The 21,291-nt window shown below is 62.6% G+C and overlaps 1 protein-coding gene across 1 annotated transcript in view; it reads left to right on the forward strand.

Annotated features, from left to right (window-relative positions):
• The window catches only part of CHD3 (chromodomain helicase DNA binding protein 3), a 61,772-nt gene that overhangs the window by 27,604 nt on the left and 12,877 nt on the right, over positions 1-21,291 (forward strand). Inside the window, 18 exon segments of the mRNA XM_064737430.1 lie at positions 1,184-1,384; positions 2,313-2,450; positions 3,177-3,298; positions 4,606-4,779; positions 4,878-5,019; positions 6,399-6,530; positions 7,399-7,516; positions 8,994-9,011; positions 9,184-9,290; positions 10,642-10,873; positions 11,702-11,868; positions 12,604-12,781; positions 14,126-14,191; positions 14,889-14,974; positions 15,973-16,106; positions 17,690-17,834; positions 19,261-19,423; positions 20,757-20,869. Coding sequence (XP_064593500.1) covers positions 1,184-1,384; positions 2,313-2,450; positions 3,177-3,298; positions 4,606-4,779; positions 4,878-5,019; positions 6,399-6,530; positions 7,399-7,516; positions 8,994-9,011; positions 9,184-9,290; positions 10,642-10,873; positions 11,702-11,868; positions 12,604-12,781; positions 14,126-14,191; positions 14,889-14,974; positions 15,973-16,106; positions 17,690-17,834; positions 19,261-19,423; positions 20,757-20,869 — 2,436 coding nt within the window.

Raw genomic sequence — 21,291 nt, forward strand, 5'->3', positions numbered from 1 at the left:
GGGCTGGGGGCACCCATGTGAGGCACCTGTGTGGGGCTGGGGTCACCCACGTGGGTCTGAGGGCACCCACATGGTCACTGGGGTCATCCATGTGGGCCTGGGGTCACTCATGTGATCACTGGGGTCACCCACGTGGGACTGGGGCACCTGCGGGACACCTGTGTGGTCACTGGGGTCACCCACATGGTCTGAGGGCACCCATGTGGGCTGGGGTCACCCATGTGGGCCTGGGGCACCTGTGAGGGCACCTGTGTGGCACCTGAGTGAGGCTGGGGTCACTCACATGGTCACTCAGGTCACTCACATGGTCACTCAGGTCATCCACGTGGGCTTGGGGACACCTGTGGCCCCCTCCGAGGTCCCCCAGGGCCACCCCCAGGACCCATCCCTGTGTCCCCATGGTGTGACACAGTGTCCCCAGGCTGTGTCCCCAGGGCTGTCCCCAGGCTGTCCCCATGGTGTGACACAGTGTCCCCAGGCTGTCCCCATGGTGTGACACAGTGTCCCCAGGCTGTCCCCCTGTCCCCATGGTGTGACACAGTGTCCCCAGGCTGTCCCCATGTCCCCTGTCCCCATGGTGTGACGCAGTGTCCCCAGGCTGTCCCCATGGTGTGACACAGTGTCCCCAGGGCTGTCCCCTGTCCCCATGGTTGACACAGTGTACCCTGTCCCCGTGTGTGACCAGTGTCCCCAGGCTGTCCCCTGTCCCCATGGTGTGACGCACTGTCCCCAGGCTGTGTCCCCATGGTGTGACACAGTGTCCCCAGGCTGTGTCCCCAGGCTGTCCCCAGGGCTGTCCCCATGGTGTGACACAGTGTCCCCAGGCTGTGTCCCCAGGCTGTCCCCATGTCCCCTGTCCCCATGGTGTGACACAGTGTCCCCAGGCTGTGTCCCCTGTCCCCATGGTGTGACACAGTGTCCCCAGGCTGTCCCCAGGCTGTCCCCTGTCCCCATGGTGTGACACAGTGTCCCCAGGCTGTCCCCATGTCCCCTGTCCCCATGGTGTGACACAGTGTCCCCAGGCTGTGTCCCCAGGCTGTCCCCATGTCCCCTGTCCCCATGGTGTGACACAGTGTCCCCAGGGCTGTCCCCTGTCCCCATGGTGTGACACAGTGTCCCCAGGCTGTGTCCCCAGGCTGTCCCCATGTCCCCTGTCCCCATGGTGTGACACAGTGTCCCCCAGGGCCACACCAAGGGCCCGTTCCTCGTCAGTGCCCCGCTCTCCACCATCATCAACTGGGAGCGCGAGTTCCAGATGTGGGCCCCGGCGTTCTACGTCGTCACCTACACGGGGGACAAGGACAGCCGGGCCATCATCCGCGAGAACGAGTTCTCCTTCGACGACAACGCCATGAAGGGCGGCAAGAAGGCCTTCAAGATGAAGGTGGGGACACCTGCCCGGGGTGGCACCTGGGGTGGCACCTGGGGTGACACCTGGGGGACAATGGGGTGGTACATGGACACTTGGAGGTGGCACCTCGACACCTGGGGGTGGCATTTGGACATCTGGGGGGTGGCACATGGATGGCTGGGAGACACCTGGACATCTGGGGGGTGGCACATGGGGTGGCACATGGACACCTGGGGTGGCACCTGGGGAACAATGGGGTGGTACGTGGACACTTGGAGGTGGCACCTCGACACCTGGGGGTGGCATTTGGACAGCTGGGGGGTGGCACATGGATGGCTGGGAGACACCTGGACAGCTGGGGGACAGCAGGGTGGCACATGGACACCTGGGGTGGCACCTGGGGGACAATGGGGTGGTACATGGACACTTCAAGATGAAGGTGGGGCCCGGGGACACCTGGGGTGGCACCTGGGGTGGCACCTGGACACATGGGGGACATCTGGGGTGGCCCTTGGACAGCTGGGGGACACTTGGGAGTGGCACATGGACAGATGGGGGACATCTAGGGATGGCACCTGGATACTTGGGTCACCTTGGGGTTCTGGGTGGGGTTTGGGGGGTTCTGGGTGGGATTTTTCCACATTTTGGGGTTCTGGGTGTGCTGTTCCCCCGTTTTGGGGCTCTGGCTGTGCTGTTTCCATGTTTGGGGTTCTGGCTGTGCTGTTTCCATGTTTTGGGGCTCTGGCTGTGCTGTTTCCGTATTTCGGGGCTCTGGGTGTGCTGTTTCCACATTTGGGGTTCTGGGTGTGCTGTTTCCATGTTTTGGGTTCTGGTGGGGTTTGGGGGTTCTGGGTGTGCTGTTTCCATGTTTTGGGGCTCTGGTGTGCTGTTTGCTGTTTTGGGGTTCTGGGTGTGCTGTTTCCACGTTCTGGCCCCCCCTGAGCCGGTGCCGTGCCCGCAGCGCGAGGCCCAGGTGAAGTTCCACGTCCTGCTCACGTCCTACGAGCTCATCACCATCGACCAGGCGGCGCTGGGCTCCATCCGCTGGGCCTGCCTGGTGGTGGACGAGGCCCACCGGCTCAAGAACAACCAGTCCAAGGTGGGGGGCACCCCAAAACCATCCACGGGGCTGGGGGCACCCCAAAACCTGGGCATGGGACCCCAAAACCCCATGGTGTGGGTGGGGATTGTTGGGTGCCTGCCTGGTGGTGGACGAGGCCCAATGGCTCAAGAACAACCAGTCCAAGGTGGGGGGCACCCCAAAAACCTAGGGATGGGGATGGGGGCACCCCAAAAGTGTCCCTGGGGCTGGGGCACCCCAAAACCTGGGCATGGGACCCCAAAACCCCATGGTGTGGGTGGGGATTGTTGGGTGCCTGCCTGGTGGTGGACGAGGCCCAATGGCTCAAGAACAACCAGTCCAAGGTGGGGGGCACCCCAAAAGTGTCCCTGGGGCTGGGGACACCCCAAAAACCGGGGATCCCTGATTCCAGGGTCTGAGGGTGCCCCAGGTGGGTGTCAGGGGTGCCCAGGTGTGTTTGGGGTGTCTGAGGGGGTGCCCAGGTATATTTTGGGGTGCCCAGGTGTATTTTGGGGTGTCTGAGCCGTGTCCCTGCAGTTTTTCCGGGGGATCGGGGGTGCCCAGGTGTATTTTGGGGTACCCCAGGTGTATTTTGGGGTGCCCCAGGTGTATTTTGGGGTGTCTGAGCCGTGTCCCCGCAGTTTTTCCAGGGGATCAGGGGTGCCCAGGTGTATTTTGGGGTGCCCAGGTACATTTTGGGGTGCCCCAGGTGTATTTTGGGGTGTCTGAGCCGTGTCCCCGCAGTTTTTCCGGGTGCTGAACGGGTACAAGATCGAGCACAAGCTGCTGCTGACGGGGACCCCGCTGCAGAACAACCTGGAGGAGCTGTTCCACCTGCTCAACTTCCTGACCCCCGAGAGGTTCAAGTGAGTCACCTGTGTCACCTGTGTGTCACCTGTGCAGTGTGTGCACCGTGCCACCCCTGTGTCACCTCTGTGTCACTGTGTGTCACCTGTGTTCACTGTGCCACCCATGTCACCGGGTGTCACTGTAGTCACTGGACCCTGTGTCCTCCATGTCCCCATGTCCCCTCCACTTCCACCTGCTCACTCCTGACCCTGAAGTTCAATGATCACTGTCCCGTGTCACTGGTGTCACCTGTGCCACCTTGTGTCACCTGGCACCCAGTCACCTGTGTGCACCGCTGTCACCCTTGAAATCACTGTGTCCCTGTTTTTACCTGTGCCACCCCGTTGTCCCCTCCATGCCCCCATGTCCCCATGCCAACTGTCCACCTGCTCAATTCTACCCGAGAGGTTAGTGTCACTGTGTCCCTCATGTCACCTCTGTGTCCCTCTGTTCACCTGAGCCACCTGTGGTCCCTGTGTGTCACCTCTGTGTCCCTGGTGTACCTGTGTGTCACCTCTGCCACCTGTGTGTCACCTGTGTGCCCTGTCCACCCTGTGCACTGGTACTTGTCACCTGTGTATCACCTCTGGCCACCTGTGGTTCCTCTGTTCACCTTGTGTCCTGTGTCACCTGTGCCACCCCCTGTGTCACCTCCTGTGCCCTCTGTCCCTATGTCCCCAGTAACCTGGAGGTGTTCCTGTGTCCCTCCATGTCCCCATGTCCCCACATTGACCCTGTCCCCCTGTCCCTCTGTCCCCAGTAACCTGGAGGGGTTCCTGTGTCCCACCACCACACATCCATGTCCCCATGTCCCCACACTGACTCTGTCCCCGTGTCCCCCTGTCCCCAGTAACCTGGAGGGCTTCCTGGAGGAGTTTGCCGACATCTCCAAGGAACCAGAGCAGTGTTCCTGTGTCCCCTCCATGTCCCCATGTCCCCACACTGACCCTGTCCCCGTGTCCCCAGTAACCTGGAGGGGTTCCTGTGTCCCCTCCATGTCCCCATCCCATGTACTCTGTCCCATGTCCCCATGTCCCCATGCTGACCCTGTCCCCGTGTCCCCAGTAACCTGGAGGGCTTCGAGAATTCCGACTCTCAGGGACAAGCATGTTCTGTGTCCCCTCCATGTCCCTGTGTCCACATGACCTGTCCCGTTCCCCTGTCCCATACCTGAGGTTCCTGAGATTTGCCGCACTCAAGAGACCAGGCATGTCCCGTTCCCTCCATGTCCAACTGACCTGTCCCGTGTCCCAGCAACTGGAGGTTCCGTGTCCCTCATGTCCTGGTCCCACACTGACCCTGTCCCCGTGTCCCCTGTCCCCAGTAACCTGGAGGGGTTCCTGGAGGAGTTTGCCGACATCTCCAAGGAGGACCAGATCAAGAAGCTCCACGACCTGCTGGGCCCCCACATGCTGCGGCGCCTCAAGGCCGACGTCTTCAAGAACATGCCGGCCAAGACGGAGCTGATCGTGCGCGTGGAGCTGAGCCCCATGCAGAAGTGAGCCCCCGCTGTCCCCTGCCCCGGGCGCTGTGCCCGGCCCTGCCAGTGCCACCGCGGTGTCCCCAGAGCGGCCGGTGGCACCGCTGTCCCCGCAGGAAGTACTACAAGTACATCCTGACGAGGAACTTCGAGGCGCTCAACTCGCGCGGCGGCGGCAACCAGGTGTCGCTGCTCAACATCATGATGGACCTCAAGAAGTGCTGCAACCACCCCTACCTGTTCCCCGTGGCCGCCATGGTGGGCACCTGGGGACAGCGGGGACACCGGGGGTGTGGGGGGACACCGGGGGTCATGGGGACAGCAGGGACACCGGGGGGTGTGGGGGGACATGTGGGGCAAGGACACTGGGGGCCTGGGGACGTGGGGACACCGAGGACATGGGGACACCAAGGGGGTGTGGGGGGACATGGGGACAACTGGGGGGCATGGGGGGACATGGGGACACTGAGGGTGTGGGGAGACATGGGGACACCAAGGGGACACTGGGGACATGGGGGCACACAGGGGGGTGTGGGGGGACATGGGGACACCAAGGACACTGGGGACATGGGGACACGGGGACAGCAGGGACACGGGGACAGTGGGGACATGGGGACAGCCGGTGTTGTGGGGGGACATGGGGACACAGGGACACCGGGGGTATTGGGGGACACAGGGACATGGGGACACCAGGGACACCACAGGTGTAGGGGGACACAGGGACACCAGAGACAGTGGGGACATGGGGACAGCAGGAGGTATGGGGGGACGTGGGGACAACTGGGGACAGTGGGGACACAGGGACACCAGGGGACATGGGGACACAAGGGACACCAAGGACAGTGGGGACATGGGGACACAGGGACACCGGGGACATGGGGACAGCCAGGGGTGTGGGGGGACACTGGGGTCACCAACAGGGTGTGGGGGAGTTGAGGGACATGGGGACAGGGAGGGGACACAGGGCTGGTGGGACTTGGGGACATGGAGGGATGTGAGGACAAGAAGAGGTTGGAGTGACATGGCAGGGACAGAGGGACATGGGGTGGAGGAGCATGGAGGGGACATGGAGATCGTGAGGGGACACCTGTCCCCGTGGGGGATGTCCCCGTGGGTGGTGTCCCCTTGGGTGACCTGGTTGTGTCCCTGTGGGTGATGTCCCCGTGGTGATGTCCCCATGGTGATGTCTCCGTGGTGATGTCCCCGTGGTGACCTGGCGCTGTCCCTGTGGGTGATGTCCCCATGGTGATGTCCCCATGGTGACCTGGTTGTGTCCCCATGGGTGATGTCCCCATGGTGATGTCCCCATGGGTGATGTCCCTGTGGGTGATGTCCCCGTGGGTGATGTCCCCATGGGTGATGTCCCCATGGGTGATGTCCCCATGGCGATGTCCCCGTGGTGACCTGGCGCTGTCCCTTTGGGTGATGTCCCATGGTGATGTCCCCATGGGTGCTGTCCCTGTGGGTGATGTCCCTGTGGGTGATGTCCCCATGGGTGCTGTCCCTGTGGGTGATGTCCCCATGGTGATGTCCCCATGGGTGATGTCCCCATGGCGATGTCCCCATGGGTGGTGTCCCCATGGTGATGTCCCCATGGCGCTGTCCCCGTGGTGACCTGTCCCTGTCGCTGTCCCCAGGAGTCCCCGAAGCTGCCGAGCGGCGCCTACGAGGGCGGGGCGCTGATCAAGGCCTCGGGGAAGCTGCTGCTGCTGCAGAAGATGCTGCGCAAGCTGAAGGAGCAGAACCACCGCGTGCTCATCTTCTCACAGGTGGGACCCAAAACTGCCCAAAACTGCCCCAAAATACCCCTGAAATACCCCAAACCTACCCCAGAACCACCGTGTGCTCATCTTCTCACAGGTGGGACCCAAAACTGCCCCAAAATACCCCTGAAATACCCCAAACCTACCCCAGAACCACCGTGTGCTCATCTTCTCACTGGTGGGACCCAAAACTGCCCCAAACTGCCCCAAAATATCCCTGAAATACCCCAAACCTACCCCAGAACCACTACGTGCTCATCTTCTCACTGGTGGGACCCAAAACTGCCCAAAAATACCCTGAAATACCCCTGAAATACCCCAAACCTACCCCAGAACCACCGCGTGCTCATCTTCTCACAGGTGGGACCCAAAACTGCCCCAAAATACCCCTGAAATACCCCAAACCTACCCCAGAACCACCGCGTGCTCATCTTCTCACTGGTGGGACCCAAAATATCCCAAAATATCCCCAAAACCCCCAAAATCCCCACAGAACCACTACGTGCTCATTTTCTCCTAGGTGGGACCCCAAAACATTTCCCCCCAAGGACCCCCAGAATCCCCCAGTCTGACCAGTGCCAGTCCCAGTACTCGTAATGTGCCCAGTGCAGGCTCCCCAGTCCCTCCCAGTGGCTCCCAGTCCCTCCCAGTGTGCCCAGTACAGGGTCTCCAGTCCCTCCCAGTCCCTCCCAGTGGCTCCAAGTCCCTCCCAGTCCCTCCCAGTCCCTCCCAGTGGCTCCCAGTGGCTCCCAGTCCCTCCCAGTGTGCCCAGTACAGGGTCTCCAGTCCCTCCCAGTCCCTCCCAGTGGCTCCCAGTCCCTCCCAGTCCCTCCCAGTCCCTCCCAGTCCCTCCCAGTCTGACCAGTGCTCACAGATGACCAAGATGCTGGACCTGCTGGAGGATTTCCTGGACTACGAGGGCTACAAGTACGAGCGCATCGACGGCGGCATCACCGGGGCCCTGCGGCAGGAGGCCATCGACCGCTTCAACGGTAGGGTGGGGACAGGGACGGGGACAAGGGACAGGGATGGGGACAGGGGACACAGACAGGGATGGGGACAATGACAGGGATGGGGACAGGGGACAGAGGGGACAATGACAGGGACAGGGGATGGAGCAGGGCCCTGCGGCAGGAGGCCATCGACCGCTTCAACGGTAGGGTGGGGACAGGGACAGGGGACAGGGGGGACAATGACAGGGATGGGGACAATGACAGGGATGGGGACAGGGGATGGGGACAGGCACAGGGGATGGAGCAGGGCCCTGCGACAGGAGGCCATCGACCGCTTCAACGGTAGGGACAGGGACAGGGACAGGGGACAGGAAATGGGACAGGGACAATGACAGGGATGGGGACAATGACAGGGACAGGGATGGGGACAGGGGATGGAGCAGGGCCCTGCGACAGGAGGCCATCGACCGCTTCAACGGTAGGGTGGGGACAGGGACGGGGACAATGACAGGGATGGGGACAGGGGACACGGACAGGGACACGGGACAGGGGACAGGGGACAGCAGGTGGGACAGGGGGATCAATGACAGGGACAGGGATGGGGGACAGGGGATGGAGCAGGGCCCTGCGACAGGAGGCCATCGACCGCTTCAACGGTAGGGTGGGGACAGGGAAGGGGACAATGACAGGGATGGGGACAGGGGACACGGACAGGGATGGGGACAATGACAGGGACAGGGGACAGCAGGTGGGACAGGGGGATCAATGACAGGGACAGGGGATGGGGACAGGGATGGAGCAGGGCCCATCGACCGCTTCAACGGTAGGGTGGGGACAGGTGGAAGGAGGACAGGGGCAGGGGACACGAGGGGGGACAGGGACAGGATGGGACGGACACGACAGGTCAGGGGAGACAGGGACAGGGGACAGCAGGTGGGACAGGTGGAGCAAGACAGGGACGCAATGGGACAGGATGCGAGGAGGCCATCGACCGCTTCAACGGTAGGGTGGGAAGGGACAGGGACAGGGACAATGACAGGGACAGGATGGGACAGGGGACAGGACAGGGATGGGACAATGGGACAGGACAGGGACAGGGATGGGACAGGGATGGAGCAGGAGCTTGCACAGAGGCTTCGACGCATGCACGGTAGGAGGGCAGGGACAGGGACAGGGGACAGGGGGGACAATGACAGGGATGGGGACAATGACAGGGACAGGGGACAGGGGACAGCAGATGGGACAGGGGATCAATGACAGGACAGGATGGATCAGGCCGAGAAAGAGCCATCACTGCTTCACGTGCGATGGGACAGGGACAGGGGGAAGTGAGGACAGGCGGGACAGGGGGACATGGGGCAGGTTGGGGCACTGACAGGGGTCAGAGTGTGGGGATTGAGGTGTTTTTGGGTGAATTCGGGCGGTTTGGTCGACTGCACGGGGGTTGCAGCAGTGTGAGGGTGGTGTTTGGGGGGTTTTTTGGGGTGAATTTGGGGCGGTTTGGGTCCATCACTGACACCAGGGGGGCAGCAGTGTGAGGGTGTTTTGGGGTGTTTTTGGGGTGAATTCGGGGCGGTTTGGGTCTGTCACTGACGCGGGGGTGCAGCAGTGTGAGGGTGTTTTGGGGTGGGTTTGGGGTGTTTTTGGGGTGAATTCGGGGCGGTTTGGGTCCGTCACTGACGCCGGGGGCGCAGGTGGGGGGGGAGGTTGTTTGGGGGGGGGGTGAATTCGGGGGGGCCTCGGCATCAACCTGGCGACGGCCGACACGGTGGTGATCTTCGACTCGGACTGGAACCCCCACAACGACATCCAGGTGGGCACCTGGGCACTGGCACCTGTGCAATGCCACCCCCAGAACCGGGCACCTGGGCATGTACCTGGCGTGCATCCCAACCGGCACCTGGGCACTGGCACCTGTGCAATGCCACCCCCAGAACCGGGCACCTGGGCACTGGCACCTGTGCAGTGCCATCCCCAGAACCGGGCACCTGGGCACTGGCACCTGTGCAATGCCACCCCCAGAACCGGGCACCTGGGCACTGGCACCTGTGCAATGCCACCCCCAGAACCGGGCACCTGGGCACTGGCACCTGGCCGGTGTCACACACCTGGGCACTGGCACCTGGCCAGTGCCATCCCCAGAACCGGGCACCTGGGCACTGGCACCTGTGCAATGCCACCCCCAGAACCGGGCACCTGGGCATTGTCACCTGGCCGGTGTCACACACCTGGGCACTGGCACCTGCCGGTGTCACACACCTGGGCACTGTCACCTGGCCAGTTTCACCGCCAAGATCTGGGCCCTGGGCCACTGGCACCTGTGCAATGCATCCCCTGGAACCGGGCACCTGGGCACTGGCACCTGTGCAGTGCCACCCCCAGAACCGGGCACCTGGGCACTGGCACCTGGCCGGTGTCACACACCTGGGCACTGGCACTTGCTCAGCCATGTCACCTGGCCAGTGTCACCCTCCCTAGGTCCCTGTCTCCCCTGATTGCCAAGTCCCTGAGGTGTCCCCAGGATGTCCCCATGATGTCCTTGACCTGTCCCCATGATGTCCCTGTCCCTGCCGGCCTAGAGCCGAGCTCACCGCATTGGTCAGGATGTCCCTGCTGTGTCCCCATCCCACTGACCCTGTCCCACGTTGTGCCCCCTGCTGTGTCCCCCACGCTGTCCCCAGGCTGTCCCTGACCTGTCCCCTCCCTTTCAGGCCTTCAGCCGTGCTCACCACATCAGCCATGGTGTCCCCTCATGTCCCTGGGGTGTCCCTGCTGTGTCCCCATCCCATCTGACCTGTCCCCTTGTGTCCCTGCTGTGTCCCCACCATGTCCCCACCATGTCCCCTCTCTCTCAGGCGTTCAGCTGCGCCCACCGCATCGGCCAGTGTGTCCCTCATCCCATCAGTCTTGTCCTTGGTTGTGTCCCCACGCTGTCCCCACCATGTCCCCTCCCCGCAGGCATTCAGCCGCGCCCACCGCATCGGCCACGATGTCCCCTCATGTCCCTGGTGTGTCCCCACGCTGTCCCTGACCATGTCCCCTCCCTGCAGGCGTTCAGCCGCGCCCACCGCATTGGCCAGGGTGTCCCCTCATGTCCCTGGGGTGTCCTTGGTGTGTCCCTATGCTGTCCCCACCATGTCCCCACCATGTCCCCTCTCTCTCAGGCGTTCAGCCGCGCGCACCGCATCGGCCAGGCCAACAAGGTGATGATTTACCGCTTCGTGACGCGGGCCTCGGTGGAGGAGCGGATCACGCAGGTGGCCAAGCGCAAGATGATGCTGACGCACCTGGTGGTGCGCCCGGGGCTGGGCTCCAAGGCCGGCTCCATGTCCAAGCAGGAGCTCGACGACATCCTCAAGTTCGGCACCGAGGAGCTCTTCAAGGACGAGAATGAGGGTGGGCGTGGTGGGGGGGAGGTGGGATCTGTGGGGTGGGGTGGAGAAAAACCTCTGGGATGGGTGAGGAACATCTGGGATGGGATGGAATCCATGGGATGGGATGGGATGGAGAAGAACCTCTGGGATGGGTGAGGAACCTCTGGGATGGGATCAATGGGATGGGATGGGATGGGATGGGATGGGATGGGATGGGATGGGATGGGATGGGATGGGATGGGATGGGATGGAGAAAAACTTCTGGGATGGGTGAGGAACATCTGGAACAGGATGGGATGGGACGGAATCCATGGGATGGGATGAGATGGAGAAAAACCTCTGGGATGGGTGAGGAACACCTGGGATGGGATGGGATCAGTGGGGTGGGATCCATGGAATGGGACCCATGGGATGGGGTGGGATGGGATGGGATGGGGTGGGATCCATGGGATGGGGTGAGGTGGGATGGGATCCATAGGGTGGAATGGGGTGGGACCCATGGGGTGGGATGGGATCCATGGGATGGCATGGGATGGGTCATGCTGGACTGGACTGGGTCATATTGAGTTATGTTGGGTTGGACTGGGTCATGTTGGGTTGGACTGGATCATGTTGGACCATGTTGGGTTGGACTGGGCCATGCTGGGCTGCACTGGGCCATGTTGGGCCTTGTTGGGATGTGACAAAATTGTCACATCCCTGTGGGATGTGACAAAGCCATGTCAGGCCATGTTGGGATGTGACAAAGCCATGTTGGGCCGTGTCAAGCCCTGTTGGGGTGTGACAAAGCTGTGTGTGGAGCGTGTCCGGCCATGTCCCAGCACGTGTGACACGGCGTGGCCACACGCAGGGGACAACAAGGAGGAGGACAGCAGCGTCATCCACTACGACAACGAGGCCATCGCGCGGCTGCTGGACCGCAACCAGGATGCCACCGACGACGCCGACGTGCAGAACATGAACGAGTACCTGAGCTCCTTCAAGGTGGCCCAGTACGTCGTCAGGGAGGAGGACAAGGTGTGCTGGGGACACTGGGGGACACTGGGGGACACTGGGTGTGCTGGGGACAATGGGGGACACTGGGGGACACGGGCATGGCGGGGATGGATGGGTACCTGAGCTCCTTCAAGGTGGCCCAGTACGTCGTCAGGGAGGAGGACAAGGTGTGCTGGGGACACTGGGGGACACTGGGGGACACTGGAGGGACAGTGGGGACACTGGTGGGGGGCATTGGGGGACACAAGGGGGACATGGAGGGGATGGAGAGATGTTGGGTGGGTGAAGGACATGGGGACATTGGAGATGGTGGAGAGGGAAGTGATGGGGACAATGGGATTGGGGACAGTGGGATGGGGACAATGGGATGGGGACAGTGGGATTGGGACAATGGGATTGGGGACAGTGGGATTGGGACAGTGGGATGATGGAGTTGGGGACTCTGGAGAGGATGGAGATGATGGGGATGATGATGAGGATGATGATGACGATGAAGATGGTGGAGATGATGGAGATGATAATGATGAAGATGGGAGCAGTGGACATGGAGATGGTGATGATGGGGATGGGGATAGTAGAGATGATTGAGATGATGATGGAGATGATGATGATGAAGATGATGGAGATGATGATGATGATGCTGGAGACACCAAGGACAGGAACACCAGTGCTGGCCAACATGGCACTGACCCCTGGGTGACCCCGGGTGACCCCGGGTGACCCTGCTGACCCCGGGTGACCCCGCGTGTCCGGCAGATCGAGGAGATCGAGCGGGAGATCATCAAGCAGGAGGAGAACGTGGACCCCGACTACTGGGAGAAGCTGCTGAGGCACCACTACGAGCAGCAGCAGGAGGACCTGGCCCGGAACCTGGGCAAGGGCAAGCGCGTGCGCAAGCAGGTCAACTACAACGACGCCGCCCAGGAGGACCAAGGTGGGCACTGGGGGGCACTGGGATGGGACTGGGACAGACTGGGATGGACTGGGATGGAACCTGGGCAAGGGCAAGCGCGTGCGCAAGCAGGTCAACTACAACGACGCCGCCCAGGAGGACCAAGGTGGGCACTGGGAGGGACTGGGGGGCACTGGGATGGGATTGGGACAGACTGGGACACACTGGGATATACTGGGATGGCATTGGGGGGCACTGGGATGGAACCTGGGCAAGGGCAAGCGCGTGTGCAAGCAGGGCAGCTACAACGACGCCGCCCAGGAGGACCAAGGTGGGCACTGGGAGGGACTGGGGGGCACTGGGATGGGATTGGGGGGCACTGGGATATACTGGGAGGGACTGGGATGGAAACTGGGCAAGGGCAAGCGCGTGGCGCAAGCAGGTCAACTACAACGACGCCGCCCAGGAGGACCAAGGTGGGCACTGGGAGGGACTGGGGGGCACTGGGATGGGATTGGGACAGACTGGGACATACTGGGAGGGACTGGGATGGAACCTGGGCAAGGGCAAGCGCGTGCGCAAGCAGGGCAGCTACAACGACGCCGCCCAGGAGGACCAAGGTGGGCACTGGGAGCACTGGGATGGGATTGGGATGGGACTGGGACAGACTGGGATATACTGGGATATACTGGGATGGGACTGGGATGGAACCTGGGCAAGGGCAAGCGCATGCGCAAGCAGGGCAACTACAACGACGCCGCCCAGGAGGACCAAGGTGGGCACTGGGGGGCACTGGGATATACTGGGATGGACTGGGATGGGATTGGGACAGACTGGGACAGACTGGGATGTACTGGGATATACTGGGATGGCACTGGGATGGAACCTGGGCAAGGGCAAGCGCGTGCGCAAGCAGGGCAGCTACAACGACACCGCCCAGGAGGACCAAGGTGGGCACTGGGATATACTGGGATGGACTGGGATGGGATTGGGATGGGACTGGGACAGACTGGGATATACTGGGATGGCACTGGGGGACACTGGGATGGAACCTGGGCAAGGGCAAGCGCGTGCGCAAGCAGGTCAAGTACAACGACGCCGCCCAGGAGGACCAAGGTGGGCACTGGGAGGGACTGGGATGGGATTGGGACAGACTGGGACACACTGGGATGGACTGGGGTGGCATTGGGGGGCACTGGGATGGAACCTGGGCAAGGGCAAGCGCGTGCGCAAGCAGGGCAGCTACAACAACGCCGCCCAGGAGGACCAAGGTGGGCACTGGGAGGGACTGGGATGGGATTGGGACAGACTGGGACACACTGGGATATACTGGGGTGGCGCTGGGTGGCACTGAGGTGTCACTGAGTGTCCCCACCGTGTCCCCAGATAACCAGTCCGAGTACTCGGTGGGCTCCGAGGAGGAGGACGAGGACTTCGACGAGCGGCCCGAGGGTGAGGGACCCCGGGGGGGTCACAGTGTCCCCAAATGGGGGGTCAGGGTGTCCCCAGAGGGGTCAGGGTGTCACCAAGGGGGATCAGGGTGTCACCAAAGGGGTCGGGGTGTCACCAAAGGGGGGATCAAAGTGTCTCCAAGGGGTTTTGGGTGTCCCCAAGGGGGGTCAGGGTGGACCAAGGGTGTCTCCAAGGGATGTCAGTGTCCCCATGGGAGGTCAGGGTGTCACCAAGGGGGATTTGGGTGTCCCCAAGTGGGGTCAGGGTGTCCCCAAGGGGGTCAGAGTGTCACCAAAGGGGGGTTTGGATGTCCCCAAGGGAGGGTCAGGGTGCCATTGGGGGGGGTCAGGGTGTCCCCAGGGGGGTCAGAGTGTCACCAAAGGGGGGTCAGGGTGCCATTGGGGGTTCAGGGTGTCATTGGGGGGGTCAGGGTGTCCCCAGGGGGTCAGAGTGTCACCAAAGGGGGGTTTGGGTGTCTCCAAGGGAGGGTCAGGGTGCCATTGGGGGGGGTCAGGGTGTCATTGGGGGGGGTCAGGGTGTCCCCAGGGGGGTCAGGGTGTCCCCAAGGGGGTCAGAGTGTCACCAAAGGGGGGTCAGGGTGTCCCCAGAGGGGTCAGGGTGTCCCCAGGGGGGTCAGAGTGTCACCAAAGGGGGGTCAGGGCGCCATTGGGGGGTGCTGACCCCTCCCCTCCCCCAGGCCGCCGTCAGTCCAAGCGGCAGCTGCGGAACGAGAAGGACAAACCCCTCCCCCCACTGCTGGCCCGCGTGGGCGGCAACATCGAGGTGAGGGGACAGTGGGGACAATGGGGACACCCCTGGGGACACCCCTGGGGACACCTCGGTCACCTCCACGTGGGGCTCGGACACCTGAGTGACCCCTCAGCACCTGGGTCCCCAAATCAAAGGGTCAGGGGTCACCTGGAGCCAATGTCCCCATGTTTGGGGACAAGGCACCAGGGAACTCCAGACAGCCAATGTCCCCAGTGTCCCCAATGTCCCCAATGTCCCTCTGACCCCCTGATGTCCCCAGTGTCCCCTGTGTCCCCAATGTCCCCCCAGGTGTTGGGGTTCAACATGAGGCAGTGTTGAGCCGTCATGCACTGGGGGATGATGGCAGAGTGTCCCCTGTCCCCAGTGTCCCCAGTGTCCCCAATGTCCCCTGTGTCCCCAATGTCCCCACTGTCCCCAATGCCCCTGATGTCCCCAGTGTCCCTCTGACCCCCAGTGTCCCCAGTGTCCCCAATGTCCCCTGTGTCCCCTGTGTCCCCACTGTCCCCAATGCCCCTGATGTCCCCAGTGTCCCTCTGACCCCCTGATGTCCCCAATGTCCCCAATGTCCCCAATGTGTCCCCAGGTGCTGGGGTTCAACACGAGGCAGCGCAAGGCTTTCCTCAATGCCATCATGTCATGATGGCAGAGTGTCCCCTGTCACCCATGTCCTCAATGTCCCCTAATGTCCCCAGTGTCCCCAATGTCCCCAATGTCCCCAATGTCCCCAATGTCCCCACTGTCCCCCATGTCCCCAGTGTCCCCAATGTCCTCAGTGTCCCCAATGTCCCCCCAATGTCCCTGATATCCCCGATGCCCCCAATGCCCCCAATGTCCCCAATGTCCCCCCAGGTGCTGGGGTTCAACACGAGGCAGCGCAAGGCTTTCCTCAACGCCGTCATGCGCTGGGGGATGATGGCAGCGTGTCCCTGTCACTCCTGTCCCCAATGTCCCTGATATCCCCAATGTCCCCAGTGTCCCCAGTGTCCCCAATGTCCCCAATGTGTCCCCAGGTGCTGGGGTTCAACACGAGGCAGCGCAAGGCTTTCCTCAACGCCGTCATGCGCTGGGGGATGCCGCCCCAGGACGCCTTCACGTCCCAGTGGCTCGTGAGGGACCTGCGGGGCAAAACCGAGAAGGAGTTCAAGTAGGTGACAAAGGGGACATTGGGGACATTGGGGACACCGGGGAGGGGTGGTGGCACTGGGGAGGCCACGGGGTCTGTGGGGACATGGTGGTGGATCAAGGGTGGGTGGTGGCATCAGTGGCAAGCAGTGGCATTGGGGATAGGTGATGTCTCCAATGTCCCCCAATGCCCCCAATGTCCCCAGTGTCCCCTGATGTCTCCCACTGTCCCCAATGTCTCCCAATGTCCCTGATGTCCCTGATGTCCCCATTGTCCCCCAATGTCCCTGATGTCCCTGATGTCCCAAATCTCCCAATGTCCACAATGTCCCTGATGTTTCCAGTGTCCCTGATGTCCCCAATATCCCCAATGTCCCCAATGTCCCCAATGTCCCCAGTGTCCCCAATGTCCCCTGATGTCCCCAATGTCCCCAATGTCCCCAATGTCCCCTGATGTCCCCAGTGTCCCCAATGTCCCCAATGTCCCCCAATGTCCCCCAATGTCCCCAATGTCCCCAATGCCCCCAATGTCCCCCAATGTCCCCAGTGCCCCCAGTGTCCCCGTGCCACATGATGAGCCCTTACTCAGCCGAGCGCTGTCGCTGTCGGTGTTCCTGGGGCCCGGACGAGGCCGTGTCCCCCTCAGGCCGACACAAAGCCACCCCCGATGTCCCCGTGTCCCCTCGGGGGGCCGGGGTGTGGCCCAGGGGACGCCAGAGCGGTGGCAGGTCCCTGGTCCCCAGTGTGACCCCGGCACAGCCCCACGGGCGCCGTGACGAGGGGACGGGCTGATGGCGCGGGGACAGCGGGGACACTGGGGACATCAGGGACATTGGGGACATTGGGGACAGCAGGGACATTGGGGGGATTGGGGACACTGGGGACAGCAGGGACATTGGGGACATTGGGGACATTGGGGACAGGATCCATGGGGACAAGGGACCTTGAGGACAAGGACCCAGGGGATGTGACCTATGGGGACAAGGGACCCTGGGGACAGGATCTGTGGGGACAGTGACCTTGGGGCAGGGAGTGCGGGTGGAGGGGACACTGGCACAGGTGGTGGCAGTGACATAGGCAGGGGTGGTGGCACAGGGGCGGTGACAGTGGCCCAGAGGTGGTGGCCCAGGGGTGGTGGCACAGGGGGTGGTGGCCCAGCAGTGGCCCTGAGCACTGTCCCCAGGGCCTGCGTGTCCCTGTTCATTGTCCCTGTCCCTTGTCCCCAGGGCCTATGTGTCCCTGTTCATGCTGTCCCCATTGTCCCTGTCCCCATTGTCAATGTCCCTGTTCATTGTCCCCATTGTCACTGTCCCCAGGGCCTACATGTCCCTGTTCATTGTCCCTGTCCCTTGTCCCCAGGGCCTACGTGTCCCTGTTCATGCTGTCCCTGTTCATTGTCCCCATTGTCCCCAGGGCCTACGTGTCCCTGTTCATGCTGTCCCTGTTCATTGTCCCCATTGTCCCCAGGGCCTACGTGTCCCTGTTCATTGTCCCTGTCCCCATTGTCACTGTCCCCAGGGCCTACGTGTCCCTGTTCATTGTCCCCATTGTCCCCAGGGCCTACGTGTCCCTGTTCATTGTCCCCATTGTCCCCACTGTCCCCAGGGCCTACGTGTCCCTGTTCATGCGCCACCTGTGCGAGCCGGGCGCCGATGGCTCCGAGACTTTCGCCGACGGCGTCCCCAGGGAGGGGCTGAGCCGGCAGCAGGTGCTGACCCGCATCGGAGTCATGTCCCTCGTCAAGAAAAAGGTACGGGGACACCTGGGGACACCTGGGGACAGGCTGGGGACAGGCTGAACACCTGCAGACACACCTGGGGCAGTCAGGGACAGCCCTGGAGACAGCCCTGGGACACCTGGGGACACCTGGGGACAGGCTGAACACCTGGGGACAGCCTAGATACCTGGGGACATCCCTGGGGACAGGCTGAACACCTGGGGACAGCCCTGGGACACCTGGGACAGGCTGGGGACAGCCTGAGGACACCTGGGGACAGCCTGAGGACAGGCTGAACACCTGCAGACACACCTGGGGCAGTCAGGGACAGCCCTGGAGACAGCCCTGGGACACCCAGGGACACCTGGGGACAGGCTGAACACCTGGGGACAGCCCTGGGACACCCAGGGACACCTGGGGACAGGCTGGGGACAGCCTGAGGACACCTGGGGATGCCTGAGGACACCTGGGACAGCCTGAGGACACCTGGGGACAGCCTGAGGACAGGCTGAACACCTGCAGACACACCTGGGGCAGTCAGGGACAGCCCTGGAGACAGCCCTGGGACACCTGGGGACAGCCCTGGGGACAGCCCTGGGTCAGTTTTTGGATTCCCCCCAAGCTGCTCCTCCAGGGGCTTTCAGGGTCCCTTTTTTGGGGTTGGTTTTTAAGGAGTTTAGGGTCAGTTTTTAGGGGTTTGGATGGTTTTGGGGCGGATTTTTGGGGTTTTTGTGATCCCCTGACCCCTCCATGTCCTCTCTCCAGGTGCAGGAGTTCGAGCACATCAGCGGGCAATGGTCCCTGCCCGAGCTGGCCCTGGGGAGGTTTTAGGGGTGGATTTCTGGGGTTTTTGAGGTTTTAGGGGTGGATTTTTGGGGTTTTTGGGGTGGATTTTTGGGGTTTTTGGGGTTTTTGACCCCTCCATGTCCTCTCCCCAGGTGCAGGAGTTCGAGCACATCAACGGGCGCTGGTCCCTGCCCGAGCTGGGCCCTGGGGAGGTTTTAGGGGTGGATTTTTGGGGTTTTTGAGGTTTTAGGGATGGATTTCTGGGGTTTTTGAGGTTTTAGGCGTGGATTTTTGGGGTTTTTGGGGTTTCTGACCCCTCCATGTCCTCTCCCCAGGTGCAGGAGTTCGAGCACATCAACGGGCGCTGGTCCCTGCCCGAGCTGGCCCTGGGGATGTTTTAGGGTCCCCTTTGTGATGTTTTTGGGGTGGAATTTTGGGGTTTTTGAGGTTTTAGGGGTGGATTTTTTGGGGTTTTTGAGGTTTTAGGGGTGGATTTTTGAGGTTTTAGGGGTAGATATTCGGGGGTTTTGGGGTTTCTGACCCCTGCATTGTGTCTCCCCAGGTGCAGGAGTTCGAGCACATCAACGGGCGCTGGTCCCTGCCCGAGCTGGCCCTGGGGAGGTTTTAGGGGTAGATTTTTGGGGTTTCTGACCCCTGCATTGTGTCTCCCCAGGTGCAGGAGTTCGAGCACATCAACGGGCGCTGGTCCCTGCCCGAGCTGGCCCCCGAGCCCAGCGCCGACTCCAAGCGCTCCTCCCGCGCCTCCTCCCCCGCCAAGACCGGCCCCCCCAGCCCCGAGCAGAGCGGCCCCCCCAGCCCCGCGCCCCCCACGCCCGGTAACGAACACAGGGGGGGACACGGTGGGGACATGGGGGGACAGGGGTGGGGACAGGGATGGGGGCATGGGGAGAGAGATGGGGGCATGGGGACATGGATGGGGACAGGGATGGGGACACTATGGGGGGGACACAGGGACAGGGATGGGGACAGGGATGGGGGCATGGGGAGAGAGATGGGGGCATGGGGACAGGGATGGGGACGGGGATGGGGACACGGCTGGGGACACAGCTTGGGGGCATGGGGACACGGATGGGGACATGGGTGGGGACAGGGGTGGGGACACTATGGGGGGGACACAGGGACAGGGATGGGGGCACAATGGGGGGGACACGGGGACAGGGATGGGGACAAGGATGGGGGCATGGGGAGAGAGATGGGGGCATGGGGAAAGAGATGGGGGCATGGGGACATGGATGGGGACGGGGATGGGGACACGGCTGGGGACACAGCTTGGGGCATGGGGACACGGATGGGGACATGGGTGGGGACAGGGGTGGGGACATGGGGACAGGGATAGGGGATGGGGCAGTGGCAGGAGACATGGGGACATGAATGGGGACACAGGGACAGGGATGGGGACAGGGGACAGGGGTGGGGAAATGGGGACAGAGATGAGGACACAGCTGGGGACAGGGATGGGAACACAATGGGGGGAACATGGGGACAGAGATGGGGACAGGGACAGGGGATGGGGACATGGGCACAGGGCTGGGGGCATGGCTGGGGACATGCTGAGGACATGTATGGGGACATGGAGACATGGTTGGGGACACAGGGACAGGTATGGGGACAGGAGGACAGGGATGGAGACACGGCTGAGGACATGGGGACAGGGGTGGGAACACAATGGGGACATGGGGGGACACGGGGACAGGGATGGGGACACAGGGATGGGGGCATGGGGACAGGGTTGGGAACACAATGGGGACATGGGGGGACACGGGCACAGGGATGGGGACAGGGATGGAGACATGGCTGGGGACAGGGGACAGGGACATGGGGACACAATGAGGGGGACATGGGGATGGGGACATGGGGACGGGGATGGGGACAGAGGGACAAGGATGGGGGACAGGGATGGGGACATGGGGACAGGATGGGGACAGGGATGGGGACAGGATGGGGACAGGGATAGGGACAGGATGGGGACAGGGATGGAGACACGGGGACAGGGGACAGGGACATGGGGACACAATGGGGGGGACATGGGGATGGGGACATGGGGACGGGGATGGGGACATGGGGACAGGGATGGGGGACATGGGGACAGGATGGGGACAGGGATAGGGACAGGATGGGGACCGATGCGCTGACGTCCCCTGTCCCCAGCCACGCCGGCGCCCAGCGAGCGCGGGGACGGGCCAGGGCCACCCCCGGACAGGGACGAGGGTGACACCAGGGACGAGAAGGAGCCCAAAGGCCCCGAGAAGATGGAGACAGATGTGAGTGACACAGCTGTCCCCAACCCTGTCCCTGTCCCCAACCCTGTCCCTGTCCCTGTCTCTACCATGTCCTCCCTGTCCCAGTCACGTTCTCCTTGTCCCCAACTCCTTCCCATTCCTGTCCCCAGCTGTGTCCTGGCTGTCCCCATCCCTGTCCCCATCCCTGTCCCCACCCTCCTGTCCTTGTTCCCACCCTGCTGTCCCTGTCCCCATCCCTGTCCCCGTGTCCCCTGTCCCTGTCACTCTCAGAGTGGGGGGTGATGTCCCATGGATGGGGACCCCGAGGGTCACAGCCCCTCCTTGTCCCCATCTGTCCCCAGCCCTGTCCCCACCCTCCTGTCCTTGTTCCCACCCTGCTGTCCTTGTCCCCATCCCTGTCCCCATGTCCCCCTGTCCCTGTCACTCTCAGGGGTGACATCCCA

The sequence above is a fragment of the Zonotrichia leucophrys genome, unplaced genomic scaffold, assembly GCF_028769735.1.
Source record: "Zonotrichia leucophrys gambelii isolate GWCS_2022_RI unplaced genomic scaffold, RI_Zleu_2.0 Scaffold_55_320004, whole genome shotgun sequence".
NCBI lineage: Eukaryota > Metazoa > Chordata > Aves > Passeriformes > Passerellidae > Zonotrichia > Zonotrichia leucophrys.